Source organism: Orycteropus afer, unplaced genomic scaffold, assembly GCF_000298275.1.
Source record: "Orycteropus afer afer isolate SDZICR_OR568_19922 unplaced genomic scaffold, OryAfe1.0 scaffold00015, whole genome shotgun sequence".
Lineage (NCBI taxonomy): Eukaryota > Metazoa > Chordata > Mammalia > Tubulidentata > Orycteropodidae > Orycteropus > Orycteropus afer.
The window spans coordinates 22,647,232-22,664,754 of record NW_006921602.1 but is presented as its reverse complement, the minus strand read 5'-3'; the positions used below and the strand labels follow the sequence as shown (position 1 = coordinate 22,664,754).

Here is a 17,523-nt window from a genome sequence, read left to right as displayed (position 1 = left end):
CTTAGCCACTATGCTACCAGAGCTCCTAGAATATAAAACAGGAGTTTCCATATATACATAAGTCAACTTATTTTCTTTCTCATCCTAGAATTCATCCAAAAGCCGCAACAACCAAATTCTACAAAGTCAATTTTCACTGAAACTAGGACCCAGATAAAACACAAAGACTCCACAATACAGGCGGTCCCTGGATTATGAACATTTAATTTACAGAGCGCTTTGATGTTATGTATTTGCCCTCACTTTGAAACAACTGAACCAACCCCTACTCGCAACAAATTCTTCATCACAATCACCTTCACTTGCTGCATGGCCAGCTTTTAAATCACTGAAAAAGCTCCAATCCTTTTCTTTCACCAATTCATCCATTAATTCCAATTCATAGTTACCCTATAGGACAGAGCAGAACTGCCTCAGGCTTTCCAAGACTGTAAATCTTTACAGACACAGACTAGCTCATCTTTCTCCTGCAAAGCAGCTGGTGGGTTCAAACCACTGACCTTTTGGTTAACACCCCAATGCTTAACCACTGCAGCACTAGAGCGCCTTCTTGCACTAAACCCAAAAAACCAAACCCACTGCCATCAAGTGTATTCTAACTCACAGTGACCCCTACTGAGTTTCCAAGGTTGTTAATCTTTATGGAAGCAGACTGCCTCATCTTTCTTACAAGGAGTGGCTGGTGAGTTAGAACCACCAAGCTTTTGGTTAGCAGTGAAATGCCTTAACCAGTGGTACACCACCAGAGCCCCGTTTTGCACTAAAAAAAAAAAAAAAAAAAAACCAAACTCATTGCCATCGAGTCGGATCTGACTCATAGCGACCCCTCCTTGGGTTTCCAAGGTGGTATCACTATAAAGTAGATTGCCCGACCTTCCTTTCAAGAAGTGGCTAGTGGGTTTGAATCTTTTACAGCTACCAAATTAAGTAATGGAGATATGAGCATTTTTAACAGTATAAAAGTGAACACAGAAATACAGACTAAAATCAGGATAGTAAAGGAGAAGGCATGAATGGGTTAGAAACAGGGAATGTAAAGCTATTTTAATCAGCACTGAAATAAAGAATACTAGAGATTGGCCAAAGGAATAGAAGAACATTAGAATTATATAATGTTATAAGGGCAAACAGGAGGAAAAAAAAAGTACAATTTTCCTAAAACTCCACGCTACACACACACAAAGCAATCACATAATAAAAGACTTAAAAAAAATTATGATTGAATTAAGGCCAAATAAATTTATCGTATCAGTGAATTTAATGGTTTTAACTAAACTACTTTTAAAAAAAGAGACGTTCCTAGAGGATCATAGAGGAAAAAACAACACTGGTGAAAGCAAGAGGCATAGCCAAGTGATTTAAAAAATGTTTAAAATGCAAGGATAAACATAGACCATACCATGAAAACAGAAACAAGAAAGGAAGGGTTGTGAGCCTGGTATAAGAGTAGAATTCAGACTAAAATGCATTAAACATTAAGACAAAAAAGGACACTTTATAAAAATACTAAAGAGGCATTTTAGTTTGAAGTTAGATTCATCTATATTCCAAACAGCGGTCTTAAAACAAAACTCCAATGTGTCCAAGAAAATATAGGTAATGAGATGTAAATTTTTACCTTTCTCAATCCATAATTGATCAAGTAGATAAAATTTAAGTGAAGAAATAGAAATCAAAAAATGTAATTAATAAGCTAGATCTGATCAATATATAAGCAATTCCATATCATAAACAGAGATATGTACATACATACATATATATTTTCAAGTTTCTGTGTAACATTCAAGAAAACAGTCCATACCTTTTTTTATAATGTTGTTGTTGTTGTTATGTGCCGTCGAGTCAGCCCTGACTCATAGCGACCCCTCCTTGGGTTTTCGAGGCAGTATCACTACGGAAGTAGGATTGCCCAACCTTCCTTCCGAGGAGTGGCTGGTGGGTTTGAACCGCCAGCCATCTGGTTAGCAGGCAAGTGTCTTAGCCACTATGCTACCAGAGCTCCCCTTTTTTATAATAGATTTTATATTTTAGTGTTTTAGGCTACAGAGAAATTGTGCGGAAAGAATATAGTTTCCATATGCTGCCCTCTACCCCATACATTGCTTCTCATTGTTTCACACAGTTTTTTGCATTCCTATGGTATATCTATTAAAACTGATAAACCACTACAGATAGATGATTATTAACTAAAATTCACAGTTTACATTAGAGTTCATTCTTTGATGTTGTACAGTCCTATGGGTTTTGACAAATGCTTATTACTATGTGTTCACCACTATAGTATCACACAGAACAGTCCTACTGTCCTAAACATGCCCTGTATTCCACTTACTCATTTCTCCTCAAGTTTCTGAACTCTAAGCAACCTCTGGTCTTTTTACTCTATCTCTATAGTTTTGCCCTTTTAAGAATGTCATAGTTGGAATCATACAATATGTAGCTTCTTCAGGCCGGCTTCCTTTTCTTACCAGTATGCATTTAAAGTTCCTTCATGTCTTTTCATGGCTTCGTAGCTCAGTTCGTTTTATAGCTAAATACTACTCTATTGCATGAATGTACCACTCTGTGTATCCATTTGTGTACTGAAGGACATTTTAGTTGCTTCCAATATTTGGCAATTACAAATAAGCTGCTACAAATAAGTCACCACTCATCTGTTCAGTCTCTCATACTGTGTTGGCTTGTGTGTTGCTGTGAGGCTGGAGGCTATGCCACCAGTATTTAAAATACCAGCAGGGTCACCTATGGTGGACAGTTTTCAGCAGAGCTTCCAAACTAAGAAAGACTCGGAAGAAGGAAAGGATCATCCACTTCTCAAAGAATTGGCCAGTGAAAACTTTATGGATGACAGTGAAACACTATTCAATAAAGTGCCAGAAGATGAGCCCATCAGGATGAAATGTGCTCAAGATACAACTGGGGAAGAGCTGCCACCTCAGAAAAGAGCCAACCTTAATGATGTGGATGGAGTTAAGCTTTCGGGACCTGCATTTGCTCATTTGGTGGGGTACAAAATAAGAAGAAACAGCTGCAAACATCTATTAATAATAGGCACATGGAATGTATGAAGTATGAATCTAGGAAAATTGGAAGTTGTCAAAAATGAAATGGAATGCATAAAGATCAATATGCTAGGCATTAGTGGGCTCAAATGAACTGGCTCTGGCCACTTTGAATCAGACAACCATATGATCTACCATGCTGGGAATGATAAATTGCATGGCATGCAACATCACCAAGAATGTTTCAAGATCTATCCTAAAGTACAATACTGTCAGTGACAGGATAATATCCATACCTCTACAAGTAAGACCAGTTAATACTACTATTATTCAAATTTACGCACCAATCACCAAAGTCAAAGATGAGGAAATTAAGAATTTTAATTTCTATAGTCTGAAATTGACAAAACATGCAATCAGGATATGTTAATTATCACTGGTGACTAGAATGCAAAAGTTAGAAACAAAGAAGAGTCACTGGTAGTTGGAAAATATGATCTTGGTGATAGAAATAACCCTGGAGATCGCAAGATAGAATTCTGCAAGAACAACGACTCATTCACTGCAAATACCTTTTTTCAACAACATAAACGGCAGCTATACATGCAGACTTCACCAGATGGAGTACACAGGAATCAGAATGACCACATCTGGGGAAAGAGGTGATAGAGAAGCTCAATATCTTCAGCCAAAACAAGGCCAGGAGCTGACTGTGGAGCAGACCATCAACTGCTCATATGCAAGTTCACCTTGAAGTTGAAGACAATTAAAACAAGTCCATCCCTCCTGAAATTAGGGACCATCTAAAGAAAAGATTTGATGCACTAAACACCAATGACCAAAAACCAGAGGAATTGTGGGATGACATCAAGAACATCATCCATTAAGAAAGCAAAAGGTCATTAAAAAGACAGGAAAGGAAGAAAAGACCAAAATGGATGTTATAAGACACTCTGAAACTTGGTCTGGAACGAAGAGTAGCTAAAGCAGATGGATAACAAGCTAAAAGAGCTGAACAAAAGATTTCCAAGAGTAGTTCATAAAGACAAAGTCAATTATTATCATGAAATGTAAAAAGATCTGAAGCTAGAAAACCAAAATGGAAGAATACTCGGCATTTCTCAAGCTGAAAGAACTAAAGGAAAAATTCAAACTCAAGTTGCAATATTGAAAGATTCTATGGGCAAAATATTAAATGATGTAAAAAGCATCAAAAGAAGATGGAAGGAATACAAAGACTCACCGTACCAAAAGGAATTAGTCGATGTTCATCCATTTTAGGAGGTGGCATATGATCAAAAACTAATGGTACTGAAGGAAGAAGTCAAAGCTGCAATGAAGGAACTGGTGAAGAACAAGGTTCCAAGAACTGATGGAGTACCCATTGAGATGTTTCAACAAACAGATGCCTTGCTGGAGGCACTCCCTTGTCTGTGCCAAAAAGTCTGGAAGATAGCTAGGCCAACTGATTAGAAGAGGTCCATATATGTACCCATTCCAAAGAGAGGTAATCCCACAGAATGTGGAAATTATCGAACAATATCATTGATATCACATGCAAGAAAAATCTTGCCGAAGATAATTCAAAAATGGTTGCGGCAGTACATTGACAGTGAACTTGCAGATGTACAAAATGGATTCAGAAGAGGACATGGGGTGAGGGATATCATTGCCGATTGTCAAATGGATCTAGAAGCTCTGGTAGGGTGGTGCCTAAGGCATTTGACTGCTGACCAGAAGGCTGGCGGTTCAAATCCACCAGCCACTCCTCGGAAGGAAGGTTGGGCAATCTACTTCTGGTGATACTGCCTCGGAAACCCAAGGAGGGATCACAATGAGTCAGATCCAACTTGACGGCAGTGAGTCTGGCTTTGGTTTTTTTGTCAAATGGATATTGGCTGAAAGCAGATACCAGAAAGATGTTTACTTGTGTTTTACTGACTATGCAAAGGCATTCAATTGTGTGGATCATAACAAATGATGGATAACACGGAGAAGAATGGGAATCCCAGAACACCTAATTGTACTCTTGAGGAACTTGTACATAGACTAGGAGGCTGTCGTTCAAAAAGAAAAAGGGGATAATGCATGGTTTAAAATCAGAAAGGAAGTGTGTCAGGGTTTTATCCTCTCACCATACTTACTCAATTTGTATACTGAACAAATAATCTGAGAAGCTGGATTATATGAAGAACATGGCATCAGGATTAGAGGAAGAGTCATTAACAACCTGTGATACACAGATAACACAACTTTGCTTGCTGAAAGTAAGGATGACTTGAAGCACTTGCTGGTGAAGATTAAAGATTGCAGTATAGATTACACCTCAATACAAAGAAAACAAATATACAGGCTGCAGTACAGATTACACCTCAATACAAAGAAAACAAATATACAGGCTGCAGTACAGATTACACCTCAATACAAAGAAAACAAATATACAGGCTGCAGTACAGATTACACCTCAATACAAAGAAAACAAATATCTCACAACTCGTCCAATAAACAGCTTCACGATGGATGGCGAAAAGATTGAAGTTGTCAGAGATTTCCTATTATTTGGTTCCACAATCAACACCAATGGAAGCAGTAGTCAAGACATCAGATGACGTATTGGACTGGGCAAATCTGCTGCAAAAGACCTCTTTAAAGTGCTGAGGAGCAAAGACATCTCTTTGAAGACTAAGGTGCGCCTAACCCAAGCCATGGTATTTTCAATAGCCTCATATGCATGTGACAGCTGGACAATGAATAAGGAAAACCAAAGAAGAGTTGATGCCTTTGAATTGTGGTGTTGTCAAAGAATACTGAAGGTACCATGGACTGCCAGAAGAACTAACAAATCTGTCCTGTATAGTCGTAATGCTTCTTGGAAGCAAAAATAGCCACACTTTGTCTCACTTACTCTGGTCATGTTGTCAGAAGGGGACATTCCTTGGAGAGAGATATCATGCTTGGTAAAGTGGAGAAAGCAAAAAAGGAGAAGACTCTCGACAAGACATAGTGACACAGTGGCTGCAATGATGGGCTCAGGTGTAGCAAGAATTTTAAGACTGGCACAGGACTGGGCAGCATTTCACTCTGTTGTACGTGGGGTCAGAGCCGACTTGATGGCACCTAACAACAACAAACACTGATATGCAGGTTTTTATTTGGACATTCATTTTCATCTCATCTGGGTAAATAGCTAAGCTTGCAACTGCTGGATCGAACTTTAAGCTTATGTTTAGCTAAGAAACTGCCAGATTGTCTTCCAAAGTGGCTACAACATTTTGCATTCCAATCAGTAATGAATGACAGTTCTAGTTGCTCCACATCCTCAACAGTATTTGATGTTGCCAGTATTTGGGATTTCAGGCATTCCTAATAGATGTGTAGTGTTATCTCGTTGTTTTGATTTATAATTCCCTAATGACATATAGGGTCACCCAGAGTTAAAATCAATTCTACAGCCACTGTCTTTGTTTTAATGACTTACCAAAAACCAAAAGCCATCACAGCCAACAAGTCAATTCCGACTCACAGCAATCCCCTCTGGGTTTCCAAGGTGGTAAATCTTTATGGAAGTAGATTGCTCAGTCTTCCTTCTGCAGAGTAACTGGTAGGTTTGAATTGCCAACCTTCTGGTTAGCAGTCAAATGCCTTAGGCACTACACCACCAGAGCTCTGGTGGCATTTAATAAGTTAGGATGTTGAATTTATATATACACATACATACTTGTCATCAGTGTATCTTATTTAGTGAGATTTCTGCTTAGATCTTTTATCCAGTTTGTAATTGGGCTGTTTTGTTTTGTTAACTTTTAAGAGTTCTTTGTGCATTTTGGATAGAAGTGCTTTATCAGGTACATGTTTTAGAAATCTTTTCTCCTTCGGTCATTTGTCTTATTCTTCTGTGAACAGTGTCTTCTACAGAACAGAAGTTCTTATTTTAATGAAATCTAACTTACCAAAATTTTTTTTCCCTTTCTAGATTGTGCTTTTGGTGTTATACCTAAAAAGTTATTACCGATCCCAAAGTCACCTAGATTTTCCCCTTTGTTATTGTCTAGAAGATGTATATTTTCACTTCTTACATTTAAATTTATAATCCATTTAGAGTTACTTTTTGTGAAATATGTAAAGACTATGTCTAGATTCAAGAAGTCCTGGTTGCACAGTGGTTGAGTGCTCAGCTGCTAACTGAAAAGTTGGTGGTTCAAACATACCAGTTGCTATGTAGAAGAAATGATCTGGGCAATCCGTTACCTGTAAAGATTTCAGCCTAGGACACTGTAGGGGCAGTTTTGCTCTGTCTTACAGGGTTCCGAAGGAGCTCTGGTAGTGTAGTGCCTAAAGCTCCTGACTGCTAACCAGAAGTCTGGCGGTTCAAACCTACCAGCCACTTCTCGGAAGGAAGGTTGGGCAACCTACTTTTGTAGTGATACCAAGTCAGAAACCCAAGGAGAGGTTACTATTAGTCGGGTCCGACTCAACAGCACGTAACAACAACAAAGGATTGTGAAGAATCAGAATTGACTCAATAGCACACAACAACATGTGTAGATTTTTTTTTTTTTTTTTTTGCATGTGGTATCTGTACTTCCAGCACCATTTACTGAAAAGACAAATCGAATTGAACTGAATTGCCTTTGCTCCTTTGTCAAAATCAGTTTACTATTTTGGGTAGGTCTAGTCCTAGGTGCTCTATTCTGTTCTACTGATCTATTTATTTTTCACCAATACCACACTGTTTCGATGGCTATAGCTTTACAGCTCTTGAAGCGGGGTAGCGTCAGTCCTCCCCAACTGTTCTTTTTTAGGATTGTTGACTATTACAGATCTTTTACCTCTCTATCTAACTTTAGAATCAGCTTGTCAATCATAAAATAACTTGTTGAGATTCTGATCAGGATTTTGTTGAATCTACAGATCAAGTCAGAAAGAACCGACATCTTAATAGCATTAAATCTTCCTATCTATGAACATTATGAACATGGAATCTCTCCATTTATTTAGATCTTCTTGATCTTTTTCATCTAAGTTTTTTATTTGTACTCATACAGATATTGTACATATTGTTGGACTTATACCTAAATATTCCATTATTTTTGGTGTTAATACATAGGTGGTATGTTTTTAACAGTAACTCTCAACTGTTCATTGATGGCATATACGAAAGCAAATGCATGCACTTTTCACAAGGGAAAAAAAAAATATTTGTGAGAACTTGGGCTTTACCAAAAAGACTGATGTTTGAATCCCAGTCATGCCAATGAATTGGTTATAAATCAAGGAGAAAAATATCTACCTCTAATTATGTTCTAAGGGTTAAATGAATGATAACAATATCTTAAAGTTCAGGACTATGTCTGACATGTAGTCTTAGATCAATAAATTGTTATTATAATAGGATGTTTTATTTATGATTTAAATATTTCATTGAAAGAAAACATTACTTTTGTGATGTAGTCATATTCTACTTATCTATGACAATAAAAAGTCATACACAAATAAACTAAAAATCACATTTTTAGAAAATGGAACTCTTTACCTTAGTATTATTAAAAATTTAACTGATACATAAAAACATGTTAGCTAAAAGATAAAAATTCTCCAGTTTAATGATCCCTTCCTAGATTTGGTGACTATTCTTTTCAGATTTCTTTATGATATAAACAAAACAAAACAAAAAAATACATACAATAAATTATTCAAACACTTAATATAATTTGATTCAATTTAGTTCAAATATATGTTATCTATTAGAGAGCTACATATCTTTTTTTAAATACTGTATAATGTCCTATTACATGAATACTGTATGGAAGTTCTGGTTGATTCCAATATGAATAATTGTAATGCTACAATAAATAAAAGCTACATTTTTAAGAATGGTTGCCACTTTCACCAGATACAGAAGAAATATAAATATGCTGTAGACATGATATACTACAACTTCTACACAAAATAGAGGGGAAATAAGGACATTCAGGTTGACTTGTACATGCAGAAAGAAAATCAAGGAGGATATAAAACAAATTTATAAAAAGTTACTTTCTTTGGGAGGCATCTGGGAAGTAGGCATGTAAGAGACAGACTTTTAAAATTAATTAAAGATAAATAAAGAACTCAGTCCCTTCTTTTTTCTCCATCTATAATGCAAAACAAAAATATCAGGTAGCTCACAAAAACACTAGATATAAAAAAAAACTGAAAGTTAGAGAATAATTCTAAGACCAGACCAGAAGTCCAGTTATAAGGGGTCACACTCTGTGAGCTGAAAGTAGTAACAGACCAAATATAGTGTTGTACATGAATAAGGAAATTGTATTTGGAATTTTAAAAGAGCTTCCTTATACTTTTCTACTTTTTCCCTAAAATACTTAATTTAAAAAAAAAAATTGCCAATCTCTTAAAGAACAAGCAAGAAATTTTCCTAATCTACCTTTGTCTTTATACCCTGCTCCTGCCGCCATTTCTTCATGTAATCTAAATTACTGTTTTTCATGTGTCCTTTCCACCTTTCTGCCATTTACATTGGGCATGCAGAGAACAAAAATTTTCACACAGACACAGCAGGATACTATAATATCTACTAAAACCTTTTAAGTCAAATGTTAAGCAGAAATTTTAACAAGAAATGAATTTTATATGAAAGAGTAAACACATAATAAAATGCCTGTTTTATAAGAAGTTGAAGAACTGTATGATCTGGTAAAAAAAAATTCCGATTAATACATTATTTTCATTTAAATTAAAATATGTAAGAATATACTGTCCTAACTTAATTTTTAAAATTTGATGATTCAAAAGCAATTTTTAAAGATTATATGAAGATAATCATCATGAATGTCTATTTTTATATAAATTATTCTTATTTAACTGTTTGGACAAACCAGTACTTACTGTAAATCAGGTTTGAATATTTTTAGAGATATGCAAACTTCTTTAAAATTAAATTTTGAAAAAGTTTTACCTTCATGTGATTTTTCAAAGGATCCAGAAGATTGAAATGAATATTGCACTTTGGACAAGCTCTTGGAAAAGGTGTTCCATTTTTAGATTGATTTGATGAGGTATTTGTACCTAAAATAAATTCAGGACATTTATGATTCAAAATTATTTTTTAACCCTATATAACCACTAATAACATTTTTTAAAATTTATGTATAAATACCGCATTTTTCTTTTAAATGCCAGATTTCACATTTACCTTTTGATGTCATAGCTTGGGGAGATATCACTGAAGTAGATTTTACTGAAGAGAATGCAACTGAGGTATTTGTTCCAGAAACACCTTCACTGGGTTTAGGCTTTTTTGGACTAACACTGTTTACTTCAGAAGCAGAAGGACGTTTTGATATAAACGAACTTTCATTCATACCTATGATGATTTAAATAGCAAGAAAGATATTTTAAAATACTGTAGTATAAAATACTCCTTTCAACTACTACTAAATTGCCTTATATTCAAAATTAAGTAAAATATACTCTGGAGATAAATTAAGGTACTATAAAATGAATTATTACATTATATAAATGACAAGATGAAAAATTGATTTTATCAAAATTCAGGGGGTATAAGGCCCTAGATGATGCAACTGGCTGCTAACTGAAAGGTTAGAGGCTTGAATCCACCCAGAGGTGCCTTGGAAAAAAGGCACAGTGATCTACTCCTGAAAAATCAGCCACTGTAAACCCTGTGGAGCACAGTTCTATTCTGACACACATGGGTCACCATGAGTCAGAATCAACTCAAGAACGTTATTTGTTCTTCCCCTTAGGGGATATAAAGAAATCGAAAAAACATTTATTATGGACACATATATTAAAATAATTCATAATATAACCTTTATATGTGAACAAATTCTAAATATGACATCAAATACAGAATAATATAAATAGCTACCTTGAAAGAAGTCAGATCAAAATATTCCAAGGAAAAAAAAAAAAGAAAAGAAAAATTAAACCACAGAGAACACTATGGCTTAAATTACTAAAATGAGTTATCTTTAGATGATTAAATGCATTTAAGTTGACAAACACAACACACTTTTTATTTGTTTTGAGACCCTTAAGATACCTTTTATCAACACTTTAAAACATCTAATGTAAGGAGCTCTGGTAGCATAGTAGCTAAAGCACTTGACTGCTAACCAGAAGGCTGGCGGTTCAAACCCACCAGCCACTCCTCGGAAGGAAGGCCGGGCAATCCTACTTCCATAGTGATACTGCCTCGGAAACCCAAGGAGGGGTCGCTATGAGTCAGGGCCGACTCGACGGCACATAACAACAACAATGTTAAGTTAGTTCTTTTCCTACCTAACAAACTAAGAGGTGGTCTAGTCACTGCTTTAGGTTAAACTACCTATTAATTCCTGACGGCAAATTAGAAAAAAGTAATCTTGAATGACAATATCACATTCATACAAAAGGGTTCTTAAAGGAAAGAAATAGTATAATTGTGTTAAACTATATTCCCTAAAATCTAATGGGTTATTTCAGGGAATATATTGGGCATGTCCAGCAAAGAAGTTCTCCTCTTACATTTTATTTATTAGATTTCATTTACTAAATTTTGTTTGAATAGGGATTTCACTGCTAAAAATAGTATTCATTTTGAAAACCATTCCTTAAGCCTAAAAAGACTACATAATTTGGAGCATTAGCAAGAAAAAATAGGTATTTAGGCTAATATCAGGTCAGCAAAGGAGCTCTGGTAGCGTAGTGCCTAAGGCACTTGACTGCTAACCAGAAGGCTGGCGGTTCAAACCCAACAGCCACTTCTTGGAAGGAAGATGGGGCAATCTACTTCCATAGTGATACTGCCTCAGAAACCCAAGGAGGGGTCGCTTTGAGTCGGGTCTCACTCAATGGCATATAACAACAACAACAACATCAGGTCAGCAAAAGCCAGCTTTGAAAATAACACAAATTGTGTTTCTATTCTAAAACATCTGAACATAATTGTAATGCTTCCAACTGTACACTAACAGAAGTGGGAGAGTGAATATATTAGAATTATTCTAGGCTGTTAAATCAGATAACGTAAGTTCAAATCAGGTTCTGTCATTCACTATCTGTGTATTCTTGGCTAATTTAATTAACTTTTATAAGCCTAAGAATTCCTGTTTGTAAAATAAGAATTATAATACCTTATTTTACAATGTTGTTGGGAGCTCTGGTAGCATAGTGGCTAAGACACTTGCCTGCTAACCAGACGGCTGGCAGTTCAAACCCACCAGCCACTCCTCGGAAGGAAGGTTGGGCAATCCTACTTCCGTAGTGATACTGCCTCGGAAACCCAAGGAGGGGTCGCTATGAGTCGGGGCTGACTCGACGGCACATAACAACAACAACAACAACAATGTTGTTTTAAGGATCAAATAAAATAACGAATTTAAAGTACCTAACCTAACACAACATCTGGCACACAGGAAGCACTCAATAATAAATGACAGCTCTTATCATTACTAACAAAATATTTTATATCTTAGCTTATTTTAGAGGGAAAAAACCTACTCCAATAGTGTCACCTATTAGCTTTTTAATACGGGGAAACATTCTTGGAACATAATAGTATTATACTAGTTGGCTCCTCTGTTAAATTTATTTCAATCTTTTGAGATAACATAAAAATGACTTCCATCTTCAAAGAAAGGGCACTCTAGTGGCATAGTGCCTAAGGCATTTGACTGCTAAGCAGAAGGCTGGCGGTTCAAACCCACCAGTCATTACTCAGAAGGAAGATTAGGCAATCTACTTCTGTAGAGATACTGCCTTGGAAACCCAAGAAGAGTCACTATGAATCAGAGACAACTTGATGGCACATAACAACATCAACAACATCTTCAAAGAAAATGATTAAAGATATCTACACTATAGGCACTTGGGAAAGATTTTATATAATCACATTAACATTTTACTAAGATGCTTAGGTTACTTGAAAAATAAATGAGTGCTGGTATTTTGGGTTAAGCGAATGATTACATATCAGCTGGACAAACTTTTAAAATCACAAACTTAAAAAAAATCATTCTACATTTAATAGTTTTAAATTCAGCCTTAAACTTATATATCATTATTGTCTTTGACTTGTGAAGTTCCCTACCCTCAGCAGTTCTGTTTATAAAAATCCCATTCTCATTCAACATCAAGCTTAAATCCAATCTTCTCCAAAAGTTTCCCACGATTACCCTAGATGGGATTCAAATAATCATGCTACTGAATACATAATATATAATTTCATTTCTAATTATTATTTATAACAAGTGTTTATTGTCACATCCTTTAAAGCTTGTAATGCATTTTCACATTTCACTATTTTATTTGGGCCTCAAAAAAGTCTTGAGTAAGTTATAAGTAGTGGTCACTGACTTATGCCAAATATCTCTTTTTTGTTTTGTTTTGTTTTCTTTTAGTTTTCATTATTATTGCCTTTTATTATCACTACCTTTATAATATAATTGGACCTTTATTTTTCTTTGGGAATTAGAAACATTACAAATAAACTTACAGATCTACTTTAATACATACATGCATACTTAAAAAAATAGATGATTGTGAGTTTTGTTGTAACTCAAATACATTATTAAATCAGGGACTACCTGTAGACCAAGAATTAAAATTATAAATCCAATGACTAATTCTAATTCTGGAAAATGAATGCATTATATAAGAAAAATTAAAGTCTTCCATCTAATAATATGAGAAAATTAAAGTGTACAGAGGTTAGGTGGTGATTTGATAAAGGCTAGAGCTCTGGTAGCATAGTGGCTAAAGCACTTGACTGCTAACCAGAAGGCTGGCGGTTCAAACCCACCAGCCACTCCTCGGAAGGAAGGTTGGGCAATCCTACTTCCGTAGTGATACTGTCTCGGAAACCCAAGGAGGGGTCGCTATGAGTCGGGGCCGACTTGACGGCACATAACAACAACAACAACAATAAAACTCTTAATAGAGTGCAAACCTACATCATCCAAATGAATTATAACTCTTTTTACTGCTCAGGCTAATCCCATTCTGCCATATAAAATTTAGACGGAAAGTAGGAGTCATTGTTCTCTACCCTAATAAACTTCAAAAATTCCCACTTTTTCTATGAAAAAAGTTCACGTGCTTTGTAAAACCAGATTTAAAACCACCACTTTCTCTCCTAATTTCTTTTGGTTCTTGCCTTTAACTATGTAAGTGACACCCAGAGAAGTGAATATCAAAAATCACAAAAATTACTAAACTGGAAAAACATTTTATACTAAAAGTAGTATAAAAAAAAAATTTGAGAAAGAGTTGGTAAGTTCACCACACTTATTAAAACAATCAAAAAATTCCAAAAAATCAAATGTAACACTATTTAGTCAAGTGTGTGAACAGTATCAAATATAGTATATAAAGAGTAAATTGCCTGTTGCCTTGATTAGAAGGAATCTTCGATTACATGAAATTCTTTCATAGCAAACTAATTTATTTTAGGTTAATAAAGAACTTTGTTACAGAGAAACCTGACTTTTCTACAGAGAAATTTTATTATTTCTTCAAAGGGCATTTGCTGAGTATTTACTATGAACAAATCATTATTTCTTTAGTGCTGCTATTCTGTAGCAGTCTTCTATAAACAGAATCAACTATCCTATCTAACTCATTTTTTTGGGAATAGAAAGATGCTAACATAATTAAGAAATCTATAATTATATATTTTTTCACACTAGTGGCCATAGAAACGAGTACCTTTTTTTTTTGGTGGTGGCTGTGGTAGGGGATCAGAGGATAATTTCACTTACAAAAACCTTATTAAAATTTTTCAATTCATGGATAGGTTCAAATTGACAACAAATTCTAAGCCTATTAGATTACTTAATAGAAATAAAATAGGTATTATTAAATAATATCTTCTATAAAATGACCCAAGAAAGGCATTCAAGAACTATGAGCACCATTCCACTACACAAAATATGAAAAACTTAAGGTGAGGTTATAGGCTTCAAAACAGAAAGTCAATTCTATCTGTATCTTCATAAAATTTCTTTTTCTAATTTTTGTACAAACTACTAAAACCAACCTGTTATAGAAAGTGTTGCTCCCCCTTGGTAATGTGGTAATCCTGTGTCTTGGGTCAAGTCAAACAGTAATTGTGAAGAATTATTAGCTACAACTCGTGTTGAATTCATTATAAAACCCTGTTAAAATTTGAAAGAAAGAACACTGTATTTACTCAACACAGTTAAATTATTTTGTTTCATAACCTTTTATGAAAATAAATTTAACTGTATGGCATTATCATAAGGATAACTTTTGATGACTCAATTACAAATAAGTTATAAAGTACAAATGGAACTATTACTGTCTGTCAAAGTTAACTACTGAAACTGAAAGCAAGCTCTACTTAACAACAACAACAAAAACAACCAACCTACTACCATGTTGATTTCAACCCATAGCAACCCTATAGGACAAGGTAGAACCGTCCTATAGGGTTTCTAAGGCTATAATCTTTACAGAACCACACAGCCACAACCCACAGAAGAGTTAGTGGGTTTGAACAACTGACTTTTCAATTAGCAACTGAACTTATTCCTAACTAGCCAATTAAACTGGGGGACAAACTCCAGTCTTACTTTTTCAATGTAAAAGAAATATGTAACTAAAATGAAACCAAACTCACTGCTATTGAGTCAATTCTCATAGTGACCTCCATTGGGTTTATAAGACTGTAAATCTTTAAGGAAGCAGACTGACTCATCTTTTTCCACAGAGTATGTGGTACATTCAAATCACAGATTTATTGGTTAGCAGCCAAATGCCTTAACCACTACACCACCAGAGCTCCTTAAAAAGCAACATACAGACCCATTTTAAATCACACCGAAAACGACACACTGTAGAGGGCAACTAAGCTGCATCATTCCCATTAAACAGCAAAAGACAGAACCTCTCAGCATAGTCTTTGATTAAAGCAAGGAAGAAAATAGGAAAACATAGCAGGAAATGAATACAAAAATTAAAAGCTTCTAAACCTCTAAAAAGGTGCTCTGGTGGCATAGTGATTAAGGCATTGACTGCTAACCAGAAGGCTGGCAGTTCAAACCCACCAGTCACTCTGCGGAAAGAAGACTGAGCAATCTACTTCAGTAAAGATGTACTGCCTTAGAAACCCAAAGAGGGACTCTATGAATTGGAATCAACTCGATGGCAGTGAGTTTGATTTGGTTTTGGTATACCTCTAAAAACCTAACAAATAAAACGAAGAGACAAACTGGGAATCAATTTGCATTAATGTACATCATAGCTAGGAATGAATGTACCACAGATCATTCTGGAATCATCTTCATCAGAGAAATTTATAAGCCAAGGGTCAAGAAAAGAGAGAATGGGTTTCATACTCTTCCCATTACCCCACAAAAAGCTGTACTGTGCCAGGCAATCTCAAATTTCATCAGCCAAATATGTAAGCAATCTGGTCAACTATTATTGTAAGGTGCTATCAGTTCTGACTCACAGAGAAACTATGTAAAACAAAATGAAACACTGCCCAGCACTGCCACCCTCACAATCATTGTTGTTTGAGCCCATTGTTGGAGCTCTTGTGTCAACTCATCTCAATGAGGGTTTTCCTCTTGATCACTGACCTCTAGTTACCATGCATAATATGCTTCACCAAGGACTGATTCTTCCCAAAAACGTGTCCAAACGACATGAGACATTCTCGCCATCGTCGTTTCTAAGGATCATTCCAGCTGTACTTCTTCCAGGACAGACTGTTTTTGTTCTTCTGGCACTCCATGGTAGATTCAATATGCTTTACCAACACCATAATTAAAAGGCATCAATTCTTTGTCAATCTTCCTTATTTACTGTCCAGATTTAGCAGGCATACAAGGCAACTGAAAATACTATGGCTTAGGTTAGGCACACTTGGTCCTGAAAATTACATCTTCACTTTTTAATATTTTTAAGAGGTCCTTTGGAGCACATTTCCCCAATCCAATACATCACTGGATTCTTAACTACTGCTTTCATGGGCACTGACTATGGATCCAAGTGAAATTAAATTCTTGACAATTACACTATTTTCTGTGATAAACATGATGTTCCTTATTAGTCCAGTTGTGAAGACTTTTGTGTTTAAAATCTTCTTCATTTTCAATGAGCAAGGTTGTGACATCTGCACATAAAAGGTTGTTAGTGAGTCTTCCTCCAATTCTGATGCCATGTTCTTTGTCATATAGTCCAGTGTCTAAGAATATCTGCTCAACATACACATTGAATAAGTATGGTAAAAGGACACTCCCCTGACACACACCTTTCCTGATTTTAAGTCATGCAGTATTCCCTTGTTCTGCTCAAATGACTACCCCTTGGTCTATGTACAGGTTCTGCACGAGTATCATAATTCGCAGTATTATCCTAAATTTATGATCCACACAATTGAATGCTTTTGCATAATGTTATCCATAACCTGTAATGATCAACACAGTTCAACACCTTTGCATAGTAAATAAAACACAGGTAAACATCTTTCTATAATTTCCACATTCTGTGG

General features: G+C 35.5%; 1 protein-coding gene across 1 annotated transcript in view; it reads right to left on the bottom strand.

The window, feature by feature from the left end:
• Positions 1 to 17,523, bottom strand: part of ZNF280D (zinc finger protein 280D) — a 116,062-nt gene that overhangs the window by 69,133 nt on the left and 29,406 nt on the right. The window contains exons 5-7 of the mRNA XM_007958592.2: positions 15,043 to 15,160; positions 10,198 to 10,368; positions 9,961 to 10,070 (exon numbers count right to left, since the gene is read on the bottom strand). Of these exons, the coding sequence (XP_007956783.2) occupies positions 9,961 to 10,070; positions 10,198 to 10,368; positions 15,043 to 15,160 (399 nt within the window). The remainder of the gene's footprint in view (positions 1 to 9,960; positions 10,071 to 10,197; positions 10,369 to 15,042; positions 15,161 to 17,523) is intronic.